The sequence below is a fragment of the Theropithecus gelada genome, chromosome 20 (assembly GCF_003255815.1).
Source record: "Theropithecus gelada isolate Dixy chromosome 20, Tgel_1.0, whole genome shotgun sequence".
NCBI classification, from domain to species: domain Eukaryota; kingdom Metazoa; phylum Chordata; class Mammalia; order Primates; family Cercopithecidae; genus Theropithecus; species Theropithecus gelada.
The window spans coordinates 14,222,109-14,245,195 of NC_037688.1; the positions used below are offsets into that span (position 1 = coordinate 14,222,109).

General features: G+C 58.0%; 1 protein-coding gene across 3 annotated transcripts in view; it reads left to right on the top strand.

Moving 5' to 3' along the window:
- Positions 1 to 23,087, top strand: part of GNAO1 (G protein subunit alpha o1) — a 167,437-nt gene that overhangs the window by 139,162 nt on the left and 5,188 nt on the right. For 2 of the 3 annotated variants that reach the window (XM_025370373.1, XM_025370372.1), the window contains 4 exons: positions 5,583 to 5,711; positions 7,586 to 7,715; positions 11,689 to 11,842; positions 14,609 to 15,563. In XM_025370373.1, the coding sequence (XP_025226158.1) occupies positions 5,583 to 5,711; positions 7,586 to 7,715; positions 11,689 to 11,842; positions 14,609 to 14,796 (601 nt within the window). In that variant the 3' untranslated portion in view covers positions 14,797 to 15,563. Of the gene's footprint in view, positions 1 to 5,582; positions 5,712 to 7,585; positions 7,716 to 11,688; positions 11,843 to 14,608; positions 15,564 to 22,289; positions 22,444 to 23,087 lie in introns of those variants that run through there. The other variant, XM_025370371.1, reaches the window with a different exon arrangement.

A 23,087-nucleotide genomic window follows, 5' to 3' on the forward strand; every position in this document is an offset into this window, starting at 1 on the left:
GAGATCCGGCCACTGCACTCCAGCCTGGGTGACAGAGCGAGACTCCGTCTCAAATAAATAAATAATAAATAAGGAATATGTAAGTCTAATTAATATAATAAATGTATACTTTAATACTCTGTCATAACTAAAAAGGGAGATGACAGGAGGGCAGGAGGGTGGAAGGAGGAAAGGAAGGGGACAGAGGAAGAAAGAAGAGGAGAGAAAAGAAGATGGAGAAGTGGGAAATGGTAAAAGCTGGAGCTGGTTAGAAGGTGCTCCCGGCTCTTCCCATGACCGCAGGTCACAGGTCCATTGGCTGCAGCTTTATCACTCTAGGCATCTCCAAGGAAATCCTCACTGCTTCCGTGCCCTTGGCCCTAGATTGGAGGCTCCAGAGCCCGGGGATGGTCAGTGTCGGTCAGGGACATGTCTTCTGTCATGGAGACACTGGGATTGCCCCCTTGGCTTTTGGGAAACACACCCCACTTTTGCAATTGCAATCTGGTACCCATACATTCAGTGGGGACTTTCTGCAAGGAGCCTCTGCGCTTTACCCCACTGGCTGGGAAGACTCTGACATGATCCAGTCCAGCCATTTTCACCAGGTCTTCTCAGCTGGGGCCATTTTGCCTCCAGGGGACATTCAGCAACATCTGGGGACATTTTTGATGGCTGCAGCTAGAGTGGTTCTCCCGGCAGCTAAAGTGGTGCTCCCGGCAGCTAGAGTGGTGCTCCCAGCATCTAGCAGGTAGAGGCCAGAGATGCAGTTAAACATCCCACAGTGTGCAGGATGGCCCCCACAACAAAGAGTTGCATGGCCCCAGACATCCATAGTGCCAAGATTAAGAAACCCAGATCTACGCAGTGCCAACAGACAATGGCTGAGGCCAATGTTCACTCCTGGACATTTCCACAGGCCACATGGCAGCCAACAGACTAGGGGCTTGAGCAAGGCCAGGAGCGGCTTCCCATTTCTGCACACCTAGATTGACCACAGGGCAAATGCCAAAGTCCTGTGAGTTCCAGGTGATGACTACCTAGGTCCCTGGGCCTGATGAGCTCCCAGGGACACCCTGGGGGTCAGGGCAGTGAGCCCAGAAGCTCAGTGTCCACCATTCCGTATGCTCAAATCACAGACCAGAGCCAGGCAGGAGACAGTGACTTTCAGCTGCCCTCCTCCCTTCTCCCGCTCCCTGTCCCTGCAGGAGGCCCAAGAGTCAGCAAGACCCTCAGGGGCCTTTAGGGCCAGCTGGCCCAAATCTGCCTTCTAGTGGCTCACCAAATCCTGCTCTCCACTTACATTTTTACCCATTTCACTAATTATAACATGAATCCATTACAAAAAAAAAAAAAATTAAACAAATGCAGAGGCATATAAAATGAGAAGCAATCTTCTTCCTACTCCCCTCACCAGCCCTGCCCCTCCCACTTTTACCCACTTCCATTTATTTGTCCCAGTGGCATCCAGAAAAACTTGATCCTCCGACTCAAAATAGTATTTACGGCCACCCACTCTGGAATCAAGGGAGCTCAGCTCACCTTCCTTCCTTCCACCACTCTCCACCTTCACCTCCGGCTTTTTGCTAGTTACAGGATTATTTTTAGTTCTTCCGGTGCTTACCTTTATAACTTTAAATAAGAAACTTGAGTCAGTATTTGTCAACTCCCCACCAAGTAAGCTGAGGAAATTCTCCTCCCTGCAGCCTCGTCTCTGCCTTCTTTCAAATTTTCCACTTCCCAGGTTGATGATGTTACTATTATCTTCTGTCACCATGGCTGGGCCTTCTGTGTCTCCTCTCTGGGAGAGGGCAGGAAAGGCAGGGGACACACAGGTGCTCAGGGCCGGAAGGGCCTGGCACGTTTCCTGTCTTAGCATTTAGACCTCAGCTTCTGACAAAGTCTTGGGCCCAGTATAGAAAGCAGATCAGAGTAGGTTTGTTGTGCTGGAAAGGAGAGGGAGGCCTCACAGGGCTGCCACAGCACGTGCTTCCAGGGGGTGCCACTGACACCCTAATGCCCCAACCACCAAAGCACCTCTCTGCCCAGCCCTTCACAGGGGAGGGACCAGGGCACAGGCTCCTGAGCAGGCTCTTCATGCCCCCCAGCCTCTCTGAGCAGGGCTGACTCTCCCCTCTGGATAACCACCTAGAGGCGGGTCCCAGAAACCCTGGGCACATCCATCCAGGGGCTGTGAAAGGTACTCTGGGGCCTGGTTGGCACTGGGTTTCCTCAAATCCAGTTCCCCACTGCGTTGTCCATGCTGGCATCCGAAGTTTCTTCTCCTCGCCTTCTCTCTTGACCCTACTCCTATCGGGCTCTTGCTCCTCCGCCTGCTGAGATGGCTCATAGCCCAGTCCTATCCTGGGGGCTGCTCCATCAGCCTCCTCCCACTCAGGGCTCAGGGTTCAGTCCCCCAGTACCTGGGACCTCCTTTCACTCCCAGCACCCTCCTCCTCTCGGGCTGCCCTTTCCAGACTCCCTCGATGCCTCCTGCCCACCCACCCAGGCAGTTGGTGGCAGGGGAGGTCTGCTGGGGGCTGCTGTATCCCATCCCCAAGCTCCATCCCAGAAGCACCTCCTGTCGAGGACTGGTACCTGGTGACCTTCTCCTGTCTCGTTCTAAACACCTTGTACACTGGGACAACTCTCGAATTCATATCGCCAGCCCAGCCCTCCCTCCTGACTTCTGCCTACTCAGTGTCTGTTTGAACATCAAATGCGTCTCAAGTTAACATGAGCCCGTGGGACCCCTGGCTCCCATCCTCCCCATAGAACCTGCTCTGTGTGCTCCTCCCTTCCTCTACATGTGTCTCATTCCACCACTTGGAGGTATCTCTACCTCTGCTCATCCTCCTGTATCACCCACCCAGGCCACCAGCAGATGCAGCTCCTCTGGCAGGTACATCAGATTCTGACCACTCACACCCTCCACAACCACCCGCATTGTGCCAGTGCCATCTGGTGATGACAGCAGCTCTGCAGGCCCCACCCGCTGACCTGCTCTCTTGACAGCAGCAGAGCTGTTGTCAACATGCTTCTGGCCAGAACCCTCGAGGGGCTCCCGTCTCACTCAGAGTAAAAGCCCAAGCTCTGACAATGACCTCAAGGACCTGCTTGCCCCAGCTGGACTCTGGCCACCCTCACCTCCACCACCTTTCCCAGCCTCACCCACCACCTGGCCCTTCCACCTGGCGTGCTTCCTGCCGCCCCACCTGCCAGTTTTTCCACCGGGCCACTCGAGGCCCACTTGCTCCCTCATTCCCCTCAGTCTCCCCTGTCCAGACGCCTTCCCCAACTACCCTGCATCAAATAGCAGCCCCCAGCAGGCCTCCCCTGTCACTAATAGCCTGATTCGTTCTCTGACACTACCTCCCGATGTACTGTATCTCTGACTCTCCTGTTTATCACCTCACACACGTATGTACACTCCCCTGGAACGCAGGCCCTGGGAAGGTGGGGCTGTGTTGACTGCCCCATCCCCAGCTCCCGGAACAGTGGGTAGGTGGGATGGGCAGCAGGTGCGCAGTCAGCCTTCCCGACTGGGTTGCTAAGCAGTTCTCCCACACCTCACCCCCCCACCCCACAGCCGTCTCCTTGCATGAGGCTCGGCCAGCACAGAGAGGCCAGAGGGCCAGGTTGCCCGTCTAAAGATGGTTTGCCCTGGCTGGGAAAGGAAGAGCAGGACCAGACACTTCCAGGCTGGTGTCCAGCTGCAGATGCGGGGGACGTCCTCACAGCTTGGAAGCAGAGGTCATGGGCGCCAGGGCAGGGCAGGCACAGAGGCTTGGGAGGGGCTCCTTCTGGCTGAGACCAGAGCCTGCCCAGATACCACTGGCTGGCGAGGAGGCTGTGGGGCTGGGGGCACGTACAGGTCTGCTCTGCAGCCTTGGCTCCCTCACCCTCATCCCCACATCGTGCCCTTCCATGGAGGGCAGTCAGGCTCAGGAGAGGAGACCGGGAGTCCTGTTTAAATTTTTTTTTCTGGATTTTTAAAATGCTAATAGAGTCCAATTTAAGAGCATGGGGTCTGGAGCCAGTCAGAACTGGACTGGAATCCCAGCCAAGTTCATTTTTCTTTTTTTTTCTTTTTTCTTTTTCTTCCGAGACAGAGTCTTGCTCTGTCACCCAGACTGGAATGCAGTGGCACGATCTCAGCTCACTGCACCCTCCGCCTCCTGGGTTGAAGCGATTCTCCTGCCTCAGCCTCCTGAGTAGCTAGGATTACAGGCGCCCAGCTAATTTTTGTATTTTTAGTAGAAACGGGGTTTCACCATGTTGGCAAGAATGGTCTCGAAATCCTGACCTCATGATCCACCCACCTCGGCCTCCCAAAGTGCTGGGATTACAGGTGTGAGCCACCACGCCCAGCTGCCAAGTTCATTTTCTCTCAATGTGACTTCAAGCTTACCTCCCTGAGCCTTGGAATCCACCCTTTTGTTTTCTTTTCTTAGCGGCATTCTCACAAGGATTGTCACTGGGTTCTATCAGTGAACACCCTAGCTGGTGACGGCATCTGCCCTTCCCAGTCCTGTGGACATTCATGAGCTGGTCAGCATACCCATCTCTCATGCAGTGGTGACTGTGGGTCCAGCCAGCAAGCTGGCCCCTAGCAGGTCCTGGAGCAGATGCAGCGGGGGACCCCACATCGTCCTGTGGTTCAGACACTCGGGGCTCCTCCCTGTGGGCTGCTTGTGGTTCACCCTGGCAGCTGGGATGGGTGGCCTGGCAGGCTCCATGGATCACTGAGTCTTCCTTCAGGCCTGGCCCAGCTCCCTACTTCCTGGTTTCCCAGATCCTACCTGGCTTTAGATTCAAACTTAACCCATAATGAACCCCAAAGCCCTTGCAGGCAGCATCCTCTGAGTGCTTGGCCTGAGGCCTGGGCAGGTGACATGCAAAGGCCTGGTCTGTTCCCACAGCAAGAGGTAGCAGGGATAGAGAGCCCTGATTCCAAAGACTGGGTCCCAGGGAGGCCCAGCCGCTGTATGACTGTGTCGCCCTGAGCCTCCAAGAGCGTCAAATTGGAAGGGGCACACAGACCCCTTGGTAAGTGAGAAGGAAGTGTGGAGAAGGCAGGGAGCTGCTCGGCAGGGAGCTGCTCGGGGGCCTCCGAAGCCCCAGAGAGTAATAAAAGTATGGCCTCTGGGGCCAAGGGTCTGGGTCATGGCCTCAGGCGAAGTACTTACCTTCGATGAGCCCCAGTTTTAGTACATTTAACTCGGAAATTACGTATGAAACACAGTTACACATGGAAAGAATAGAACCTATCTGTTGGCCATTATTATTTTTTAAATGAAGAAATGACAAAACAGTATTATTATAAACATGGTAGTCTCATATAAAAGGTTGACCTTGTCTAAGTGTCCCAGGAGCTGTGTGCGTAGCCCTTTTGGCTATGAATGAGAGTGTGAGGCCAAGACCCTAAGACCCTCTTCCTCAGACGCCCCCACTCCCTGTGGCCTGGGATGGAGGTGATATCGTTTCCACAGTGACCTGGAGGGGCCCTGACTGAGACTGGACTCTGATGGTGGGTGGCCTGGCCAGTCCTGAACAATGTTCAGGCGTTTGGTCCATGGTCCCCTGTTTGTTGCTGTCCTCAGCTACCTGGACAGCCTGGATCGGATTGGGGCCGCCGACTACCAGCCCACCGAGCAGGACATCCTCCGAACCAGGGTCAAAACCACTGGCATCGTAGAAACGCACTTCACATTCAAGAACCTCCACTTCAGGTGAGGCCCAGGGAGGCCCCCAGGCCCTGGTGAGGGCTAAGAGGGGACATGCCCAGCCTCTCAGCGCATTTTGTCGGCAGCGCCCAAACATCATCCTGCCCCAGGGACCCCACAGGTTGGGGCAGGCAGCTGGATACCAGAGGAACCTGCCTGTGTTTTGGCCGAGTTTAGGGGCTGCGGTGCGCAGGGAGGCTTCCTTGGAGAAGATTCCCAGAGTGGAGCTGTGAGGAGGAGGGAGGGTTTGGACAAGGAGGGCAGCCCGTCCCTGAGGTGACTTCTGAGGAGGAGGAGGAGGAAGTGGGCTACCAGGGGGCCCTTCCAAGATCCCCTTATGGGGAGGGGCCGAGAGTGGGGCTGGGTAAGCCCAGGCTGCCACTGTGAGACCCTGAGGACCCACGTCTCCCCAGAGCTGGAAGGAGCAGAGCGAGCAGACCCACCTTCTCCTGGTACATGTGGGAAACTGAGGCCTAACAAGAGCAGAACTTTCCTCAGGCACGGAGCGCAGCTAGAACCCAGGGTCTCTGGGCCTCAGAGCAGGGGCCTGATGGGTGAAGTGGTTCCCTGGGTCCTGCTGCAGTGCTGTGTCCCCACCTGCAGTAACCTGCATGCACGGAGGCCTGGGAGCCCTTGCTCCATCCTGCAGGGAACAGAGGCCAGCAGAGAAGGGGAGGGCAGGGACCCCCTGCAGGGAGAGCTGAATTCTAATATTCCCTGCTTCCCATGTCCCCAGCTCCCGCCCACTCCTGTTCAGACTGAGGGGCGGAGGCTCTGGGCCCAGGAACCCCTAGGCCTCCACGGATCTGGGAAGCAAAACCTTGGTCAGAGCAGGCCTGAGGGGCCTCCCTTGCCTTCCCAGGCTCCTTGGTCTCTCCTGCTCCTCCAGTGGGAGCACAGGATGGGGATCTCAGCTCAACCTGGCCCAGCAAGGCAGGGTCTAAGAATAAGCATTCTGGAGGGGCCACAGAGGCCATCCGCCCACGCCCCTGCATTACAGATGGGCAGATGGAATCTAGGGGAGCCAGTGATAGAATGAGAACCAGACCCATTCCTTGCTCCGAGCCCACTCTTAATCTCTGCCTGCAGTCGCTCTGTTGTGTGCGGTGGGACCAGGGATCCTTCCCTGTCCCCCTCTAGCAGGCTGTGTGTCAGCAGGCGTCCCAGATCTAGGAGGCTGCAGGGCTTCTCGCTCTGGGGATTGGGGTGGGAGATTGACCTTTTACTTTCAGGACGTAAGTCCCACCTGCCCACAATCTCTCCCAGAGTTTTTGTGCCCCCTCAGGAGTAGAGTCTGAGAGGGGGAAGAGGCCAGGCTCTGATCTGCCAGAAAGGGGCCGTACTGGGCAGAGGTGAGAGCGCCAGCTTTGTCCACAGCCAGACCCAGCTCCACCACAGCTGGACTCTCACCAGCTTGGGCATGTCCTAAGCCCATGGGTGGCTCATTTCTGCCATCCACACAACAGGTGACATCTCCTGCCTGCTTCCCCCCCACGCTGGTTTGGAGTTTGTCCAGAGCAAACCCAGGAAGGAATAGACTGAGGGGAGGGTGCTTCTGAAAGGAGGACTCTCAGAGTCCTTCCTGGGGGTGGCTCAGGTGCGCCCCCTTAGTAAAATGCCTCAGATGCAAGGGCAGGTCTTTGAGTTGTGATATGTGAGCACAGCCAGTCCCAGGACAGACTCGGGGGCAGTGCCTGGGGATGACAGTGATCCAGCTGTCTGTCAGCACCTGGAGTGACGAGGTCTTCTAGTAAGGGCTTCTAGTGAGGCTCTGAGCACCGTGGCCCCCATCCTCTGCCTCTCAGCATGCTCACAGCTTGATCCCCAGGCAGCCCTCACCTGCCTGGACCCTGCGCCTACCAACTCCCTGCCTCCTACAGGCTGTTTGACGTCGGAGGCCAGCGATCTGAACGCAAGAAGTGGATCCATTGCTTCGAGGACGTCACGGCCATCATTTTCTGTGTCGCGCTCAGCGGCTATGACCAGGTGCTCCACGAAGACGAAACCACGGTAAGTGGCCTGGGCCCCCCGGGCAGGGGGCAGCACTGAGGAGACAGCCGCAGGACAGGCGAGCCCTGTGAGCACTGGGCCTCGGGTGCCCACAGTGGCTCTGGGGTCCAGCCAGCTGTCATGGTTAGAGGTTTCCATCATGGGTGGGCCGTGCCGGCTCTCTCCACCAATTCTGTATTGCCAAGGCAAGTGCCTCATGATGCCAGTGTGACAGAGCCTGTGTGTGCAACCTGATCACACATAGCCATGCAAAATGTGCCTCTTCCGTAACTTGGTGGAGTCACAGAGGCCATCAGGCCAGAGCAAAATTAAGCAAACCCTAAAAAACCAGGAGGCAGCCAAGCAAGAATGTACATGCAACAGAAATAGCAGTCTTAGCCTGACAGCCATCCCTGGGGCACTGGCCTCAGATGCTGCTGAAGCAGTGTGGGGCCGGGGATGCTGAGGAAGAGGTGGGGAGGGCCCAGGATGCTGCAGGAGAGTTGCGTGGGGCTGGGGGTGCTGGGGAGCAGTGTGTGGGGCTGATGGGCCAGGAAGGGCAATGGGGATGGGACATGCTGGTGAATGACAGTCATGGCTCTGGGCTCCTTTGCCAAATGCCAGATTCACATTCAGCCTGGGGCCTCAGCGAGGGGACATTCCCCTGGGAGAGTGCAGCTTTCCTCTGGGCCTAGTCCTGGCTCTGCTACTCACTGGCTTGCTGCTGAATTAGGCAGCACCTTTCCGGCTCAGTTACTGTTTTCCATAAAAGGGGGATAATAATAGTACCTGCCTGTTGGGGGCTGTCGGCAGTGGGATGGGTGATCCATGTGCAGCGCTCTGGAGCTGTTTCTGGGACAGCAGTGCCAAGCTGGTGGTTGTGCGGTGACTGGTGATTGCCCTGAGCCTGCGGGTCTACTTCATGGTCCCCTTCTGGGCTGCAACCCGCCAGGCACCGAGCATGGCCCACAGGGTCACTGGAGATAAGCCCTAACACTCCTGACAGTGGGGCCCATAGGCCGTGGGGTCACAGCCTGGCGTCTGTCATCTCCTTCTGTCTGGAACACGTGCAGACCCCACCCCACGCCTCTGCGGGCTGGCACCGAGGGTTTGAGGTTGGAGGTGGAGCTTGTTGTCATGCTGAGCCTTGAGTGAGGCCTGTCTTCTCTCTGGGTCTGTTTCCTCATCATTTCTGGCCCAACTGGTCCACTGGGCTTTGCGAGGATGGGATGAGCTTTGGGGTGTGGGCTACCGGGCACAGTGCTATAGGGAGGAGGAGCCGCCGCCCTGAGGGGCTTACGCAGAGTGATGGGGCTTTGGGCTGGTGGTGTGGGTAGTCTGGACCCGTTCCGTGTACAGGCTCACCCGCCTGGCTCTTCCTATTTCAGGCCCACCTGTACCCCTGACTTGGGTTTCTGCTGTAATTGTTCTCAATGGCATCTGCAGGCAGTGATGTCAGTCACCAGCCGAGTCTTGATGCTGAGTGGGGCAAGGGTGGATGCACTTCCTGGGCCATGCTTGGACCCAGACTCACTGGTCACCCAAAGCCCAGGTCAGCCTCCTAACCACGCGCCCGCACAGTGACTGCCCAAACATTTCCCACTCCCCACTGCTGGGCTCTATGCCATTGGGGCCACTGCTCCAACTCCTGGGGTCTGAGCTCCACTTGGCTCATCTTTTTTCCCTGTGTCCACCATGGTTTCAAAGACAGCAAAGGAGCTGGAGGCAGGAAGCCAGGAGGGCCCTTCCCCCTAGAATCCAGCCTCTCCCTGGACTTGCCCTGCCAGGCCTGTGGATGGCTTCAACCCAAGTCCCAGGCCCACCAGCCATGGGGCTGGGCTCTCACTCACCTCTGGAAGATGGAAACAAAGGGACGTCTGGGTGGGCCTAGCAGCCACAGGCCCCAAGCTCTGCGGCCCACGCCTCCCCAGTGAGCATGAGCCTGGTGCTGGGCCTGGCACTGGGTTACCTTCCAGCCTGTGGGCCTTGTTGCCTGGAGCACTTGCCCTCCAGTCTTCTCCACCTTCTCTCACCTTCCTTTTTCCCCATTTCCCCCACCCTTCCACACAAGGGCTGGAGCAGAGGACCTTGGAGAAGCCAAAGCACATGGAGCCAAGGTCACAGGCAGGCTCTTCCTGTGTCCTTCCTTCCCCAAAGCTGGCCACCCTTCACAGCCCGGGGAAGAGTAGCAACTCGTGCAGGGAATGGGGATGACTTTGCAACCTGACAGCAGCCACAAAGGCAGCTCATTACCGTGGTGGCAGCAAGAATACTGCTGCTGTAGAACTCAGCAGTCGTCGCCGTGTGCTGGGGGCGCGTGCAGAGGTGGCAACTTGGGAGTCAGACAGATCTGGTCCAGGGTCTAGCGTCGCCCCTGCCACCTCTGTGATCATGGGCAACCACCCCACCCTGCCCAGGCTTGCACCTCCTCCTCTGTAAATGGTGACGATGGTAGAATGGCCTCGCAGGCCACATGAGGACCACTGGGCTAAAAGCTGTAAACGTGCCTGTACGCAGGAATCATCACTCAGTGAATAGCTCCTGCGGCTACTACATTCAGACGCCATGGCTAGAGATCAGGTTCTAGGATGTGGGAGCTCTGTCTGCCTCAGAGAGGCAAAAGCCAGGCCCCAGGGACTCAGGCTTTGGTCCTCAGCCATCCTCTAGTCAACGCTGCGCGTCCCTCTCTGGCCTGGGGTGACAGCTGGGGTGACAGCCCGCGACAAAGGTGTCTGGAAGCAGCTCCTGGAGCCAGGCCAGGAGAGCCCTGGGGCTGGTGGCTGCCACTGGCCCTCCAGCCGCCATGTCCACTGCATCCCGGGAGCCCGAGAGCCTGGTCCTGGCCTCGTACCTGCTCTCAGCACCACCCAGCTGGGCCTGCGGCTGCCACAACTTCTCCACTACCACAGTCGCCGCCACCGCCTGCAGGGCCTTATCTTGCCAAACCAAGGCCAAAACCAGTTCTGAGAGACCCTCCAAGCCCGGAAGGTATGAAGCACCTCCCTCCAACCGAATCCATCAGCTAAGAGTTGAAAGCAGCAGGTTCTCAGGGCGCCGCTGGGTGACTTTGCTGTGACAACTGCCCAGCCTGCCCCTGCGCCCGCACTCCTCTCCAGCCACTTGGCCTGGGCGCCTCCTACCCATCCTGCATCTCTTGCCCTGTGGTCCACAGGCCCAGGATGACCATGGCCCCTGTGAGCCCGCACAGAGCTCTCTGCAGGAACTGGCCGGGTGCCCTGGCCCTGAGACTGGTTGAACCAATTTTTCAGTATTTTTCTCTCTTTCTCCTGTTGGGTTTTTATCTTCTTCTCTGTTTTAATCTGTTTTGCTGTGTTTCATCTTGGGGTTCCTCTGGCCCCTCTACTGAGAAACCAGCCCCAACAACCAGTTCTCCCAGAGCCTCCCCAGCCCCAGCCCACCAACGAAACCACCAACCACACCAAGGCCACAGCAAGCTCACCCCCGAGACGCTATCCCCCTGGTGTCTGCTTCCAACTCGGGATTAATTCGAGGATCTCTTAGTCCTCGGTTAATGTTTCCCAACTGAATGCGTGCACCCTTCCAGCCTTGCTGTCGAAACCGAATGAGACCCTGGTAGAGAAATCTGCATGAGCGGGGTTCCGCGCAGATGCATTCGGTGGTGGTTGCGGCCCCTGCCCTGTACGTGCATGGTGCATGTCCTCTCCATGAGCTGGAACCTCTCCAGTGACCTCACTGCCCCCACCTGGGGCCAGCTCTCTTTGGAAGGGGGCAGCATCCCCCAACCCTGCCCGGCCCTGCTCCGCCCCACCCTGCCTGCGTGTGGAATGAAACAGGACCACGTCCCGTCTGTCCTTGTGGATCCTCCCGTCTCCGTCCTGGTGGTCTCTGTCCCGGTGGTGCGTCCAGCCACATTGGTGGACCTTCCCTTTGCTTGTCCCGCTGTGTCATTGGCCGTGGTGGGTCAGGGCTTTGGATGCTGCCGCCCCTCACTCGCCCCTCCACTCTGTTGCAGAACCGCATGCACGAATCCCTGAAGCTTTTTGACAGCATCTGCAACAACAAATGGTTCACAGACACGTCCATCATCCTGTTTCTTAACAAGAAGGACATATTTGAAGAGAAGATCAAGAAATCCCCGCTCACCATCTGCTTTCCTGAATATACAGGTAGAGACCCCTCCAGGGACAGCAGGCCCCCGAGGGAGCGGGCCCCATTCCCAAAGCCCAGTCCACCCTTCCTGCGCTCTGTGGATGCCCCCAACTCTGCCACAGAGAATCCACACAAACGGGCCCCACCCTGCCCCCAGATTGTGCTCTATCGAGGAGGGGCAGCTAGCCGGGGCTTCCTCATCAGGGAAAGCAGGTGGAGCCCTGGCTCTGCCACTTATGAGCTATGTGACCATGGTGGCCTCTGGGAGCCTGAGCTCCACTGTCTGCGCACAGGGGCTCTCTGTGACAAGAGAACGCTGAGAAGATGAGGGGCGGGGCACAGAGGCTTGGAGTCAGGCAGCCCAAGGCTTATGGCCCAGCTCCGCCACTCACAAGCAGCTCAGGCAGGTCATGCAGCCTCTCTGAGCCTCAGTCTCTGGGTCTGTGAGGTGGAGTGATGGCTGTCATTGCCCTCGCCTCCCTCACCGGGTGCTGTGAGGAGGGAATGAGCTGATGGGCACGCAGAGCTTCGTGTGGTGCTCACATCGGAAGCTCCCTGCCTGTCTGCTCTTGCCTTTGGGGTTATGCCTGTAACTCACACGGGGCTGCTGCAAGATTCAAATCACAGAGCTTGCAAGCAGCAGAGCCCTGGCCCCCTACATAGGGTGCTAGGGATGAGAGGCCAGCCCTGCCAGTGCTGTGGTGGGTTTACCTGACCATGGGGTGGGTGGGCAGCCAGGAAGGCAGCATGACCAGGGTCTCCTGAGGAGCTGCAGGGTGGCGGCCCTGGTCAGTGACCCCAGAGCGGTTACAGGGCCCCAGCATAGCCCGGGTGCCCATCAGTTCTTCTGAGATGGCGAGACCCTGACCAGAGAAGTGAGTGGGAGGAGAAGTGGGGCACCCTCAGCCCGACCTGCCCTGAAGCCTGGAGGGCACAGAGCAGGGGCCGACAGAGTCCCAGTGGGGCACCCCGGGGGCTTGGGGCCAGGCAAGCAGCACAGCTCTCCTACCTCCTACCTCCACCCATCCCCCATAATCAGACTGAGTGCCTGGCAGGCCAGTACCCAGGCATGTCCAGCTGTAGTTGAGTAGGGCTCAGCCTCCCTAGAAGCTCCCAGCCAGCTTCCTCTCTAGCCATAGTTGAGGGCCTGTGGATCCTGCCCTAGTGACCTGGGCTTGTGGCCTTTGGGGCAGTGGAAACAGGTGGGGTAGGTCAGTTACCAAGGCCAGTTTGGGGCTGAAGTGGGGAAGGAGGAGGGGACAAGGGAGGCTGAGTAGTCAGCTGCAGTCCTAGGACACTCCCCAACCTCCAGCCCAGATTGAGCAAAGAGCTGAGGCCTGGCAGACCCTCCAGGCTTTCTGCACAGCGGCCTACTCCAGCTTAGAGCTGCGGCTCTGAACTCCAGCTCCCCTCCCTGCTGCCCCCTCCACGGATTGTCACAGCCCTGCTTGTGCCTGGCAGGGATTCCTGGAGGCTGAGGGCCTTCAGTGCAAAGCTGGGGTCCTGTTCTTCTGCCCCTTCCCAAACTAGAAGCTTCTCTTCTAGACTCTCCTCTCCCTGTGTCTACCTGGGAACCAGCTCAATGTGGTGTCCCTGAGGAAGGTAGCATCTGAGCCAGGCGGTTGTTAATCCCCTGTGAGTGAACATCAGAAACAAGAAGTTTGTAGGCTCCTCCTCCCATCTGGCCCAGCAGTGGCCGCAGGAGGTGATGTCAAAGCCTGCTCTGTGAACTCCTAAAGGCAAAGGCCCACCCACAGGGCATGCATCAGCCAGGGCTACCTGCATGAGCCCAGTGCCCTCAAACCTCCTTGCACGTGACCCACGGTAAGATGCAACATTTGCCTCAGGAGTCCATAAATGACTGGGCGTGGTGGCTCATGCCTGTAATCCCAGCACTTTGGGAGGCTGAGGTGGGCGGATCGCCTGAAGTCAGGAGTTCGAGAACAGCTTGGCCAACATGGCAAAACCCCATCTCTACTAAAAATACAAAAATTAGTCGGGCGTGGTAGCGCACACCTGTAATCCCAGCTACTTGGGAGGCTGAGGCTTGAGAATCACTTGAACCTGGGAGGCAAAGGTTGCAGAGAGCTTTGATCACGTCACTGCACTCCAGCCTGAGTGACAGAACAAGAACAAGATTCCATCTCCAAAAAAGAAAAAGGAGACCATAAATGCATGTATAAAAGGAAAATGGAAGTTTCACGAAACAGTGCTCCCTTTAATACAGGTGATTGGCTGGGCACAATGGCTCACGCCTGTAATCCCAGCACTTTACGAGGCTGAGATGAGAGTATCACTTGAGCTTAGGAGTTCAGGACCAGCCTGGCCAACATAGTGAGATCCCATCTCTATTAAAAATAATAATAGTAATAATTAGCCAGGTGTGGTGGTACATGCCTGTAGTTCCAGCTACTCAGGAGGCTGAGAAGAGAGGATCAGTCACTTGAGCCCAGGAGGTGGAGGCTGCAGTGAGCCCTGATTGCACCACCACACTCCAGCTTGAGCAACAGAGCAAGACCCTATCTCAAAAAAAAAAAAAAAAAATAGATAAATACAGGTGATATACTGAGAGACCTGATATTTTGTATCTTTCATGACTTTTACACTGTCCCACTGACTGGATCCAGGACCCCCTATTGACTTTGCTGACCCCTCAGGTCCCCTCCATCAGGTTTTCCCTGTGCAGTTGTCTCTGATGGCCACACAGGCCAGGCTGGGTTCGTCCACGCCAGGCAGTCCCATGGGCCTCTCGCCTCACCACACCTTGCCTGTTTGCTCTGCAGGCGCCAGCACCTTCACAGAAGCTGTGGCTTACATCCAGGCCCAGTACGAGAGCAAGAACAAGTCAGCCCACAAGGAGATCTACACCCACGTCACCTGCGCCACGGACACCAACAACATCCAGTTTGTCTTTGACGCCGTGACGGACGTCATCATCGCCAAAAACCTGCGGGGCTGTGGACTCTACTGAGCCTGGGCACCCTGCCCGGCACCCTTGCCCTGCCTGGCCTGCCGCCCCCCTCCCCTGGAACCAGGCTCCACCACTCTCAGACCACTCTTTGCACTTGAGGAAGAAGACCCCAGAGGCTGGCACCAAGGGAGGGAGGAGGGAGCATCCTCCACCTGCACCCCCCAAAAGAACTCGTGGTAACGCATGGGCGGGGCGGGGCCGCTGAGTGCATGCTGCAAGGCCAGGAGACTCCGCCGCTCAGAGCCTCTGCGTCATCTCTGAGTGCTTTATCGGGAAGCTGTGGGGGCAGGGCAGGGCCACCGTGTGGCCCAGATGGGCACACCCTGCACCTGATGTCTCACTGGAAGCCTCAGTGTCCTCCTGTCATCTTGCATGGTGCAGTGGCGCAGACAGCCCTGCAGCAGGGTGCTGGCAGGGCGGGGTCATAGGAGCCATCCTTCCGCTGTGCCTGGGGTCTCTGGTGGAGGACAGTTCCGTCAACGAAAGCCAGGGTGGGGCCAGGTCAACTTGGTATGGGTGGGAGGATTCAGGCCTTGGCGATGGCCTCCGTCTCCCTGCTCCCTCCCCTGGGTCTCAGCCCTTCCTTCTCTGGGTCGTCCTCACTTGCCTTTGCTCTCGCAGAGAACCCCCATCCCTGACTCCTCTGAGTTCTGGAAATGCTTCTTGAGACTGACTTATGGCTCAGATAGATGGTGGGGGGGAGGGGAAGAGGGAGAGGTGGGAGGCACGGGGGAGGTAGGTGGAGGCTCCTGTGTCGCCTGGGCTGGGGCCTCCCGCCCAGTCCTTGCAGGCCCAAGGGTGACCCATTTCCTTTTTCCAGTCACCAGGAGCTCGGGTGGTCACTCTGAGGTGTGAATAGATATGTTTTTTCTTCAGTCCACACTGAATTCAACTCAAACCAGCAAAGGCCTTCGGGCTGGGGACTCTGTAGCTGCAGAGGTCTGGGCGGGACGGAAGGTGGGGTATGGTGTGCAGCCAGTGCCCTGCCTCACTGTCTTGGTGAAGAAATCAGGGAGTTTGTCCGCAGCCGTTGGTGTCTTCTCAGCCCCTGGGGATAGAGGACAGCAGGGGATGGAGCTGACACCTTGGAGTATTTGGGCCTAGGCCAGCACAAACACACTCCCCTGTCGCCCACTCTAAAGGGAGAGTCCTAGGACACCTTAGAGGAGGCCTCACTGCCCAGATCCCTGAGCAGAAGAGGGCGGGGTAGCTTCTCCTGGGGATGCAGGTCTGGCTGGCCTTGGGCAACCAACACACCTCTCCCACTCCAAGATGCCTCCAGGTGGCTGAGGCCACCGCCCACACCCAGGCCAGTCGTGTGCTTGTACAGCAGGCTGTGCCTGGGGACGTAGATGTGCCATGGAGGGAGGAGGGTACCCCCTACAGGCCTCTGCCTCCCTCCTCAAGCCCTCTGTTCTCCCTGCCCCGACTCTGGACACTGCTTAGTCCCTGGCCAGGCAGGGCCCCTGGGTTTCCACTTGCAGCCCCCGGCCTGCCCCAGAGCCAGGAAGCGCCAGTGCCAACAGCTCTGGACTTGTTGGACCCACAGGCACAGAGCTCTCAGTGGGGCCCAGGAGACCCAGGGACCTTCCATAGTGCCAAATGCCTGCAGGGACCAGTGCCTGGGGAGCCTCTGGCAGCCAGGCTGCGGGAGTCCCCCATGAGACCAAGTCCATTCTGTTTTGTGCACCTCGGTCATGTTTTGGACCCCTTGCACCAGGTGCTGGGGCATGGCAGAGGACAGGCCCTGGGAACCCAGTGTCCTACCATGGACATTGGGCAGCTAAGCCATCCTGCCCAATATGGAAGACATGGCAGTTATTTCTCAGCAGCACCACCCTGGGTGAGGCCGGCTGTGCCCCTAACTCTGCTCCAAACTGTAACCCCAGGCTCAGAAGCAGCTGGCAAAAGGGGGATGCTGGCCACGCTCCACCTCTAAGGCCATCACCCTGGAGGTGGAAGTCACTGGGCTGAAGGGCTCTCCATATCCCCCAGCAACCTCCCTCAGACCACAGTGGCCAGAGCACCAGGCTGGGTCCAGGCTCCTGATCCAGGCCTTCCCTGTCTATAGAACTGGGGCTGGAGGAGTGAGTGCTCAGGCCTTCCCGCCGTCCATCCCCGGCCTGCCTTTCTCTTCCCTTGGATGCTCCAGCCTCCTCAGTTTCTTGCACTGCTCTCAATCCTCCCACCCTGGCCTAGGGGGGTCCTTGGCCCTCAGGGGTATCCAGGGAGAAATTATCTCCCTGTGCGTGACGCCTGTCATCCATGTCGTAACCGGTGGCTCCACCTTGTGGGTGGCGACTGAGGGTGACAGATAAGATTTGGCTCCGTCGTGGATGTGGATGTGGATGTGGGAGGAATGTTGTGAGTGACCAGACATGGGTGCGTTTCTAATCCACAGTGGTCCTGTGTGTGCCCTGAGGGGCCATGCTAACCTCTCCTATGGCTCGGATTTAGCAGGCCAAGCAGAAACTGATTTCTACAAAGAACGTCTTTGCCAAACTCATGAAAATTATGCCTGCCACTTTCATGCCTATGGGCCAGTTTTGTGACCTGCGCCACTGGCAATCATAAGAACCAGGTCTTGGCCTTCCCTCTGAGCACCAATAGAGGTCCCCAAGGCTCTCTGGCCTGAGTAGGGCATGGGGTCTTCCCAGCCCCAAGCAGAGAGCACAACCTGGGCCCCTGGCCAACAGCTTGGGCATTCTGGGTTCCATGGGGACCCTGGAGCTCAGGCAGAAGACCACCATGCCTGCTGCCAGGACGCGGCTGTCTGCCAGGCCCTCCCCACAGCCCAGCTCCCTCTGGCAGGAACTGGAGGCATCCCTGCCCTCCATGGTCCTCACTGGTCTTCCCTGAGTGTTCTTAGGAGCAGAGGCAGCCCCAGGTTCCCACCTGCAAGCCCTGTCACTAAGCTGTCTACAAACCCCAACAGGGAAGACCCCGGGGTGGTCTCACCCACGCCCTTCCCTTTGGCCAACATGAGTCCTGCAGTGGGGAGCTTAGCCCCTGCTCCCACCTAACACTCTACAGTTAGCACCCAGGGGTTGATTCTGGAAGTTCTTCCTTTTTCTAGCCTGCATCCTTCCTGGTCACCCCCTTTATTTCTCAGTCTGACCTGGTGCACTCTTGGCAAGTAAGTTCCCTGCAGTCCCAGGTGGATATTTAATGAGCACGCCGACTGTTTCCTCCAAGTCAGCGAGTGGCCTGCCCTCCCCCTTTTCAAGAAGTCTGGGGCACAGAGCCTCCTCTGGCTGCCTCTTCTCTTCTCTGAGCCTCTGGGAGCCTTCAGGCACAACCTGGCAGTTCTTAGGAGCCGAGACCTGAGGCTCCAGCTCCCTGGCCACCAGAGATTCAGTGTGCAGTGCTGAAGGCAGTCACCCTCAAGCAGTTCCTGCTGTCAGGCTGCAAGCCTAGAGTGCAGGATCCCCGCAGCCCAGGGAACAGGACCGGGGCGTGAGCTGCTGCCGTGGGGTCTGTGGTAGGGCTCCCCATCTCCCACCCCTCAGCAAGAAGAGTCCTGAGCCCACCCTGCCCAGAGAGGAGCTGGGGCCTCCAGACAGACCCCACTCCAGCCAGATGAAGGCCCCTGTCAAAAAAGAGGCAGGCCGGGGGGAGAGCAGAAAGAATGACCCTGAATCCAAACTCCTGGATCCCCTTCTTGAGAGAGGGGCTCCCCCTGGAAGAGAAGCTCTCATCCCCAGGCCCAGTGCAGCAAGACCACAGCAGAGACCCACCGCCCTTCCTGGCAGAGCCAGCAGCTCTGAGGCACCACTCCTCTCCTCCCTTCCCTCCCCACTCTCCCCTCCCTTTCCCTCCCCACTCTCCCCTCCCTTTCCCTCCCCACTCTCCCCTCCCTTTCCCTCCCCTCCACACCCACCCTGTTACTCCCACAGCTCTAGGCAGCCAGGCCCTCCCCTCCTGCCTCCTGGTCTTCTCTACTCCGCTGGTTCTGACCCATCCCTTGGCTCTGCTGGCCATCCCTCACCCTATCCCTGCTGAGTACCTTCTGCCTCCCCACGCACCCCCCTTCCCCGTCTAGGCCAGGTGGGCTCAGGCATCCCAGGCCCTCCTTAGAAAAGCCGTCTCTCAAGTGCAGTGGTCCCACCTCCCAACCCCGTCGCTGCCGCCCACCCCGTATTAACTGTAATTTTGTAAGAAGAGTGACTTGTTGGTTTAATAAATCTCTAGTTATTGTAATAATTTATTGGCTGCCATAATGTATTTATTAGTCGCCTACCGTTAATAAACAGTGCCCGCTTTCCTAGCATGAGTGTGATGTGTTGTCAGGGCCCAGGGAGCTCCTGCCAGGTTGCACTTGCACGATGTGTGTCCTCGGGCCCTGCCCCATCCTGGTCCCAGGACTGCGGGCAGCCTGGCGGAGCGGGCACACTCCTGCTGGGGACAGAGAATCAGGGCGACTGGGCACCCTGCCCGCCTGTCAGGATCACCATCTGGTAGGAGGCTGCTCCATTGCTGCACTGCGCCGAGCCACCTTCCTGTCCTGGAGAGGTTGGTGCCCACCTGGACACTGCTGTGGGTGACGCAGCAGTGGCCATGGTTGTGCTGGCACCGCTTCCTGCTGCTCCTGGGCCTCCACTGCAGCCTGGGGCAGGTGGAGGTCTCGGGGGTTGGCTGTCGGCCATCTGTGACCTCTGGCTTCTTTCTCTTTTCTCAAATGGTGGTATCTCTTCTTTGAATGTAGCCCGGCGTCTGCTTCCTCCGGGGAGCTTGTCAGGATGAGCTGTGCTCTCAGCTCCTTGGCAATGGGCTCCACGCAGCGTGCCAAGGGAGGGCAGTCAGGCCTGGGGGGCTGGCAGGGGTCTCAGTGCCGGCGCCTCCCCTGCCCTGCAGGATCTCCCCTCCTCACTGCCCTCCCCAAGTCTCCAGGATCAGCCACTTTTTGGGGCTCCCTCCAAGGCCCTCTCCCCATAAAAACAGGCTTGGTTATGCCTGTCCTCTGCTCCCCAAGTCCTCCCCTGCGCTGCCACTCCTGGGACCACAGACTGTGCGTCATCTTTCTCCAGCTGGACTCTGAGCTCTCAGAGAGCAGGAGCCTAACGTGGTCATTTTTATATCCTCGGGGCAGCCCAGCAGAGAGCCCTGCACGTAGGTGCCAGGCAGTACTGACCGGAAGAGTGAGTGCATGTGAGTCATGCTCTGTGGCCCTGAGGCGTAGGGCTGTGGCGGGGGCTCAGCCTTAACCAGTGGAACTGTGGAGCCTGAATGAGCCAGCTTTGATTTCCCCTAAGCTCAGTGGCCAAGGGGGCACAGTCCCCACTCCCAGCTCAGGTCACTCTAGTGGCTGCTCCTGGCAGTGCCTGGGCAGATGTGCAATGGAGGAGGGAGCTTGGCTCTGGCTGTGGGTTTCCAGCTCTTTGTTACGCAGCTGCAGGCCAAGGTGGCTCCGTGGAGTGGGGAGCGTGTTCCTGTGGAATCATTGGGGTCTCAGAACCTCACCACTCTGGCCTCATATGCGGCTCAATGAACTTGAGTGTGGACGGCCCGAGGCCCTGGACACAGGTTCACTGGGCCTCCCAGAAGCCTCCGGTTGCCCTTTTCTGAACAGACCCCAGTGAGGTGGCTCAGGGCAAGCGAGATCTGCTTCTTCCTGGTGGGATCACACAGATGACAGGAAAATGCTCCTGGGGACTGAGAATGAAATTGACTGAGGATGGGAGAGTGATGAGATCATGTGAGTTTACTGAGTCTGTTCAGCAGAATGAAAGGCCAGTGCCATGTACTACAGCTCCTGGGGCTGGGGAATAAAGCCATGCCAGCTGTCCAGGTGCCCCTGAGAGGCAGCTGAGAACTCTGCCCCTCTACCTACCAACTTCAGCCAATAAGAACCAGGGGCTGGGGCTGGCCGCCTTTACAGGTCATGGTAGAATGATGCAGGCATCGGGGAGATACCGAAGGGAGGACTGGCTGTGAGATGCGCGGAGCCCGCCATGCTGCTGTTAGTATTGATTCCTCGAAAGCCCCACAGCCTGATACGGACTGGAGAGACCCATTGCATAAGTTCTGGATCTGGCCCAGCTGTGTCACCGCGGTGTCCCCTCAGGCCGGATGAGGTTAAGTGACATGAGGCAGGGAGAGCGCTGGCACAGCATGGTCCTCGGTGACTGGTGTGGTCACTTCATGTTCGTCACCCTCCTTCTGCTCAGAGGGGGACGGTGCGGCAGTGGAACCAGCAATTCCTCAGCACCCACAGTGTGCTCATCCCTGGGGGAGATCATCTCCCCATAGATGCCCAGTGGCATCTACGCCAGCTCTCTTCTTTTTCCTGTTACTTGTGTCACTCTTCTTATTTCAGAGGTAGAGTTTAGCCTGGGTCACCTCTGAGCTTTAGATCCAGGGAGCTGGGTTTACAGTGGGCAAGTTTCCAGGACTAGGACAGGGTTCTTGGGGAAAATAAGGGGAACTGTCCCTTCCTCCACCTCCCTGTGCAGGAATGGATTCAGTCACAGAGACTAAGATGCCCTGCGTACTGCTGAGAAACAGACTACCCAAGTGAATGTGCTCAGGGTCCCAAAGCAGAGTTTTTGCCCAGGGCAGAAGGCTGGCCCCCCGGTTCGGCTTCTTTGGGGTGCCCATCATGTTCATCCATTTGCTAAACAGGCTCCTGTGTGCAGGGCAGCCCTCCACATCTGCCTTGCTTAGAACACCATGAAGTGTCAGATGCAGCTGAGGAGGACCCAGCCAGAGGAGGTGCGGCCAGTCCCCCAGGCACTCCTGGAGGTAGCCCTGCCAGGAGCCTCTCCCCTGAGTGGTGGCCCCCAGGAGGCTGGCAGGACATGGCGTGCCTTCCCCTCAGGCCACGGGAAGGGCCTGGAGTCTCTCACCACTCCCAGAGGACATCCCCCCACCCAGGATGGGCCCAGGAGGAGAGGTCTAGGCAGGAAGGGCCAAAGCCCAGCTCTCCGGCTCCAGTCCAGACTCCACCACCCCCAACACACACACACAGAGGCACACACACAGGCGCACACACACTCAGGCACATGGATGCACAGGCATGCACACACAGGTGCACACACATAGGCACACATGCACACGTGCACACACAGGCACACATAACAGGTACACGCACACACACACAGGCACACATAACAGGTACACGCACACACACACACACAGGCACACAGGCGCATGCACACACACAGCCACACACACGTGTGCTGGGAGACCTTTGCATAGCTGGGAACTCTGCAGTGGGGAGAGCCTGGGTCACCCTGTCCTCAGCCTCCCCAGAGAGCCATGGCTGGTGCCCAGTCCAGTATCTGCCTTTGGCCCCAACATGACAGGTTCTCTGGAAGCAGGGAATGAGATATGCTGTGAGGTGTGACTGATTCAGGTTCCATCTGGCAGCCTCTCGGAGGAGCTGCCGAGTAGCCCAGTCCCTCTCTGTCAAGCCTAATTCTCTCCTTCTCTTTCCCTGTCTCTGTGTCTCCCTCCCGCTGTCTGTCCTCTCTCCTCCCTTCCTGCGGCCGCAGAACCGCATGCACGAGTCTCTCATGCTCTTCGACTCCATCTGTAACAACAAGTTCTTCATCGATACCTCCATCATTCTCTTCCTCAACAAGAAAGATCTATTTGGCGAGAAGATCAAGAAGTCGCCTTTGACCATCTGCTTTCCTGAATACACAGGTGGGTGCCAGGCAGTCCTGTGCAGGGGGAAGCCCGCCCCTGACAGGGACCCATGGCTCAGAGAACAGGCTGCACTGCTGGGGCTAGCTGGCGAGCGGGACCCATTGCAGGAGTCTGGTGGGGCGCAAAAGAAAAACAGCGCTGTGCCACCAGGTTTGGGCTTCCCAGGACACAGCCCTCAGCGTGGTGAGAATGGCCCCTCCTAAGATATATGTGGTAGGACCCAGTCACTCAGGAGTGACATTGTGGGGAGCAGGGGGCAGGACGGGATCACAGGCTTCCCCCTTCCTTCTGGTCACCCTCTAGGAGAGATCTCAGGATAGCCTCCTGTAATCTCAGCAGTGGCCTCCCCTCACCCCTGCCCAGGGCCACACAGCACCTTTGCATGAAACCAAAAGGTGGACACGTGGCTTGTGAGCAGGGCGTGGGCTGCCTCTTGGCCCCACCTGCTTTCTCTACTCCCTGTTTCGGTGCCCAGAACATGCTTCATCTCTGTGCAGCCGCCCAGCCAGACCACTCCACCCGTCCCACATCGTGCCCGCCTTCCCTCCCCAACCCCAGCCCCATCGCACCTCCTCTGTCCCCTTCTTCCTCCACCCCTGGTCTTTGCCCCAAATCCAACCACTCCAGCTATCTGCAAGCCT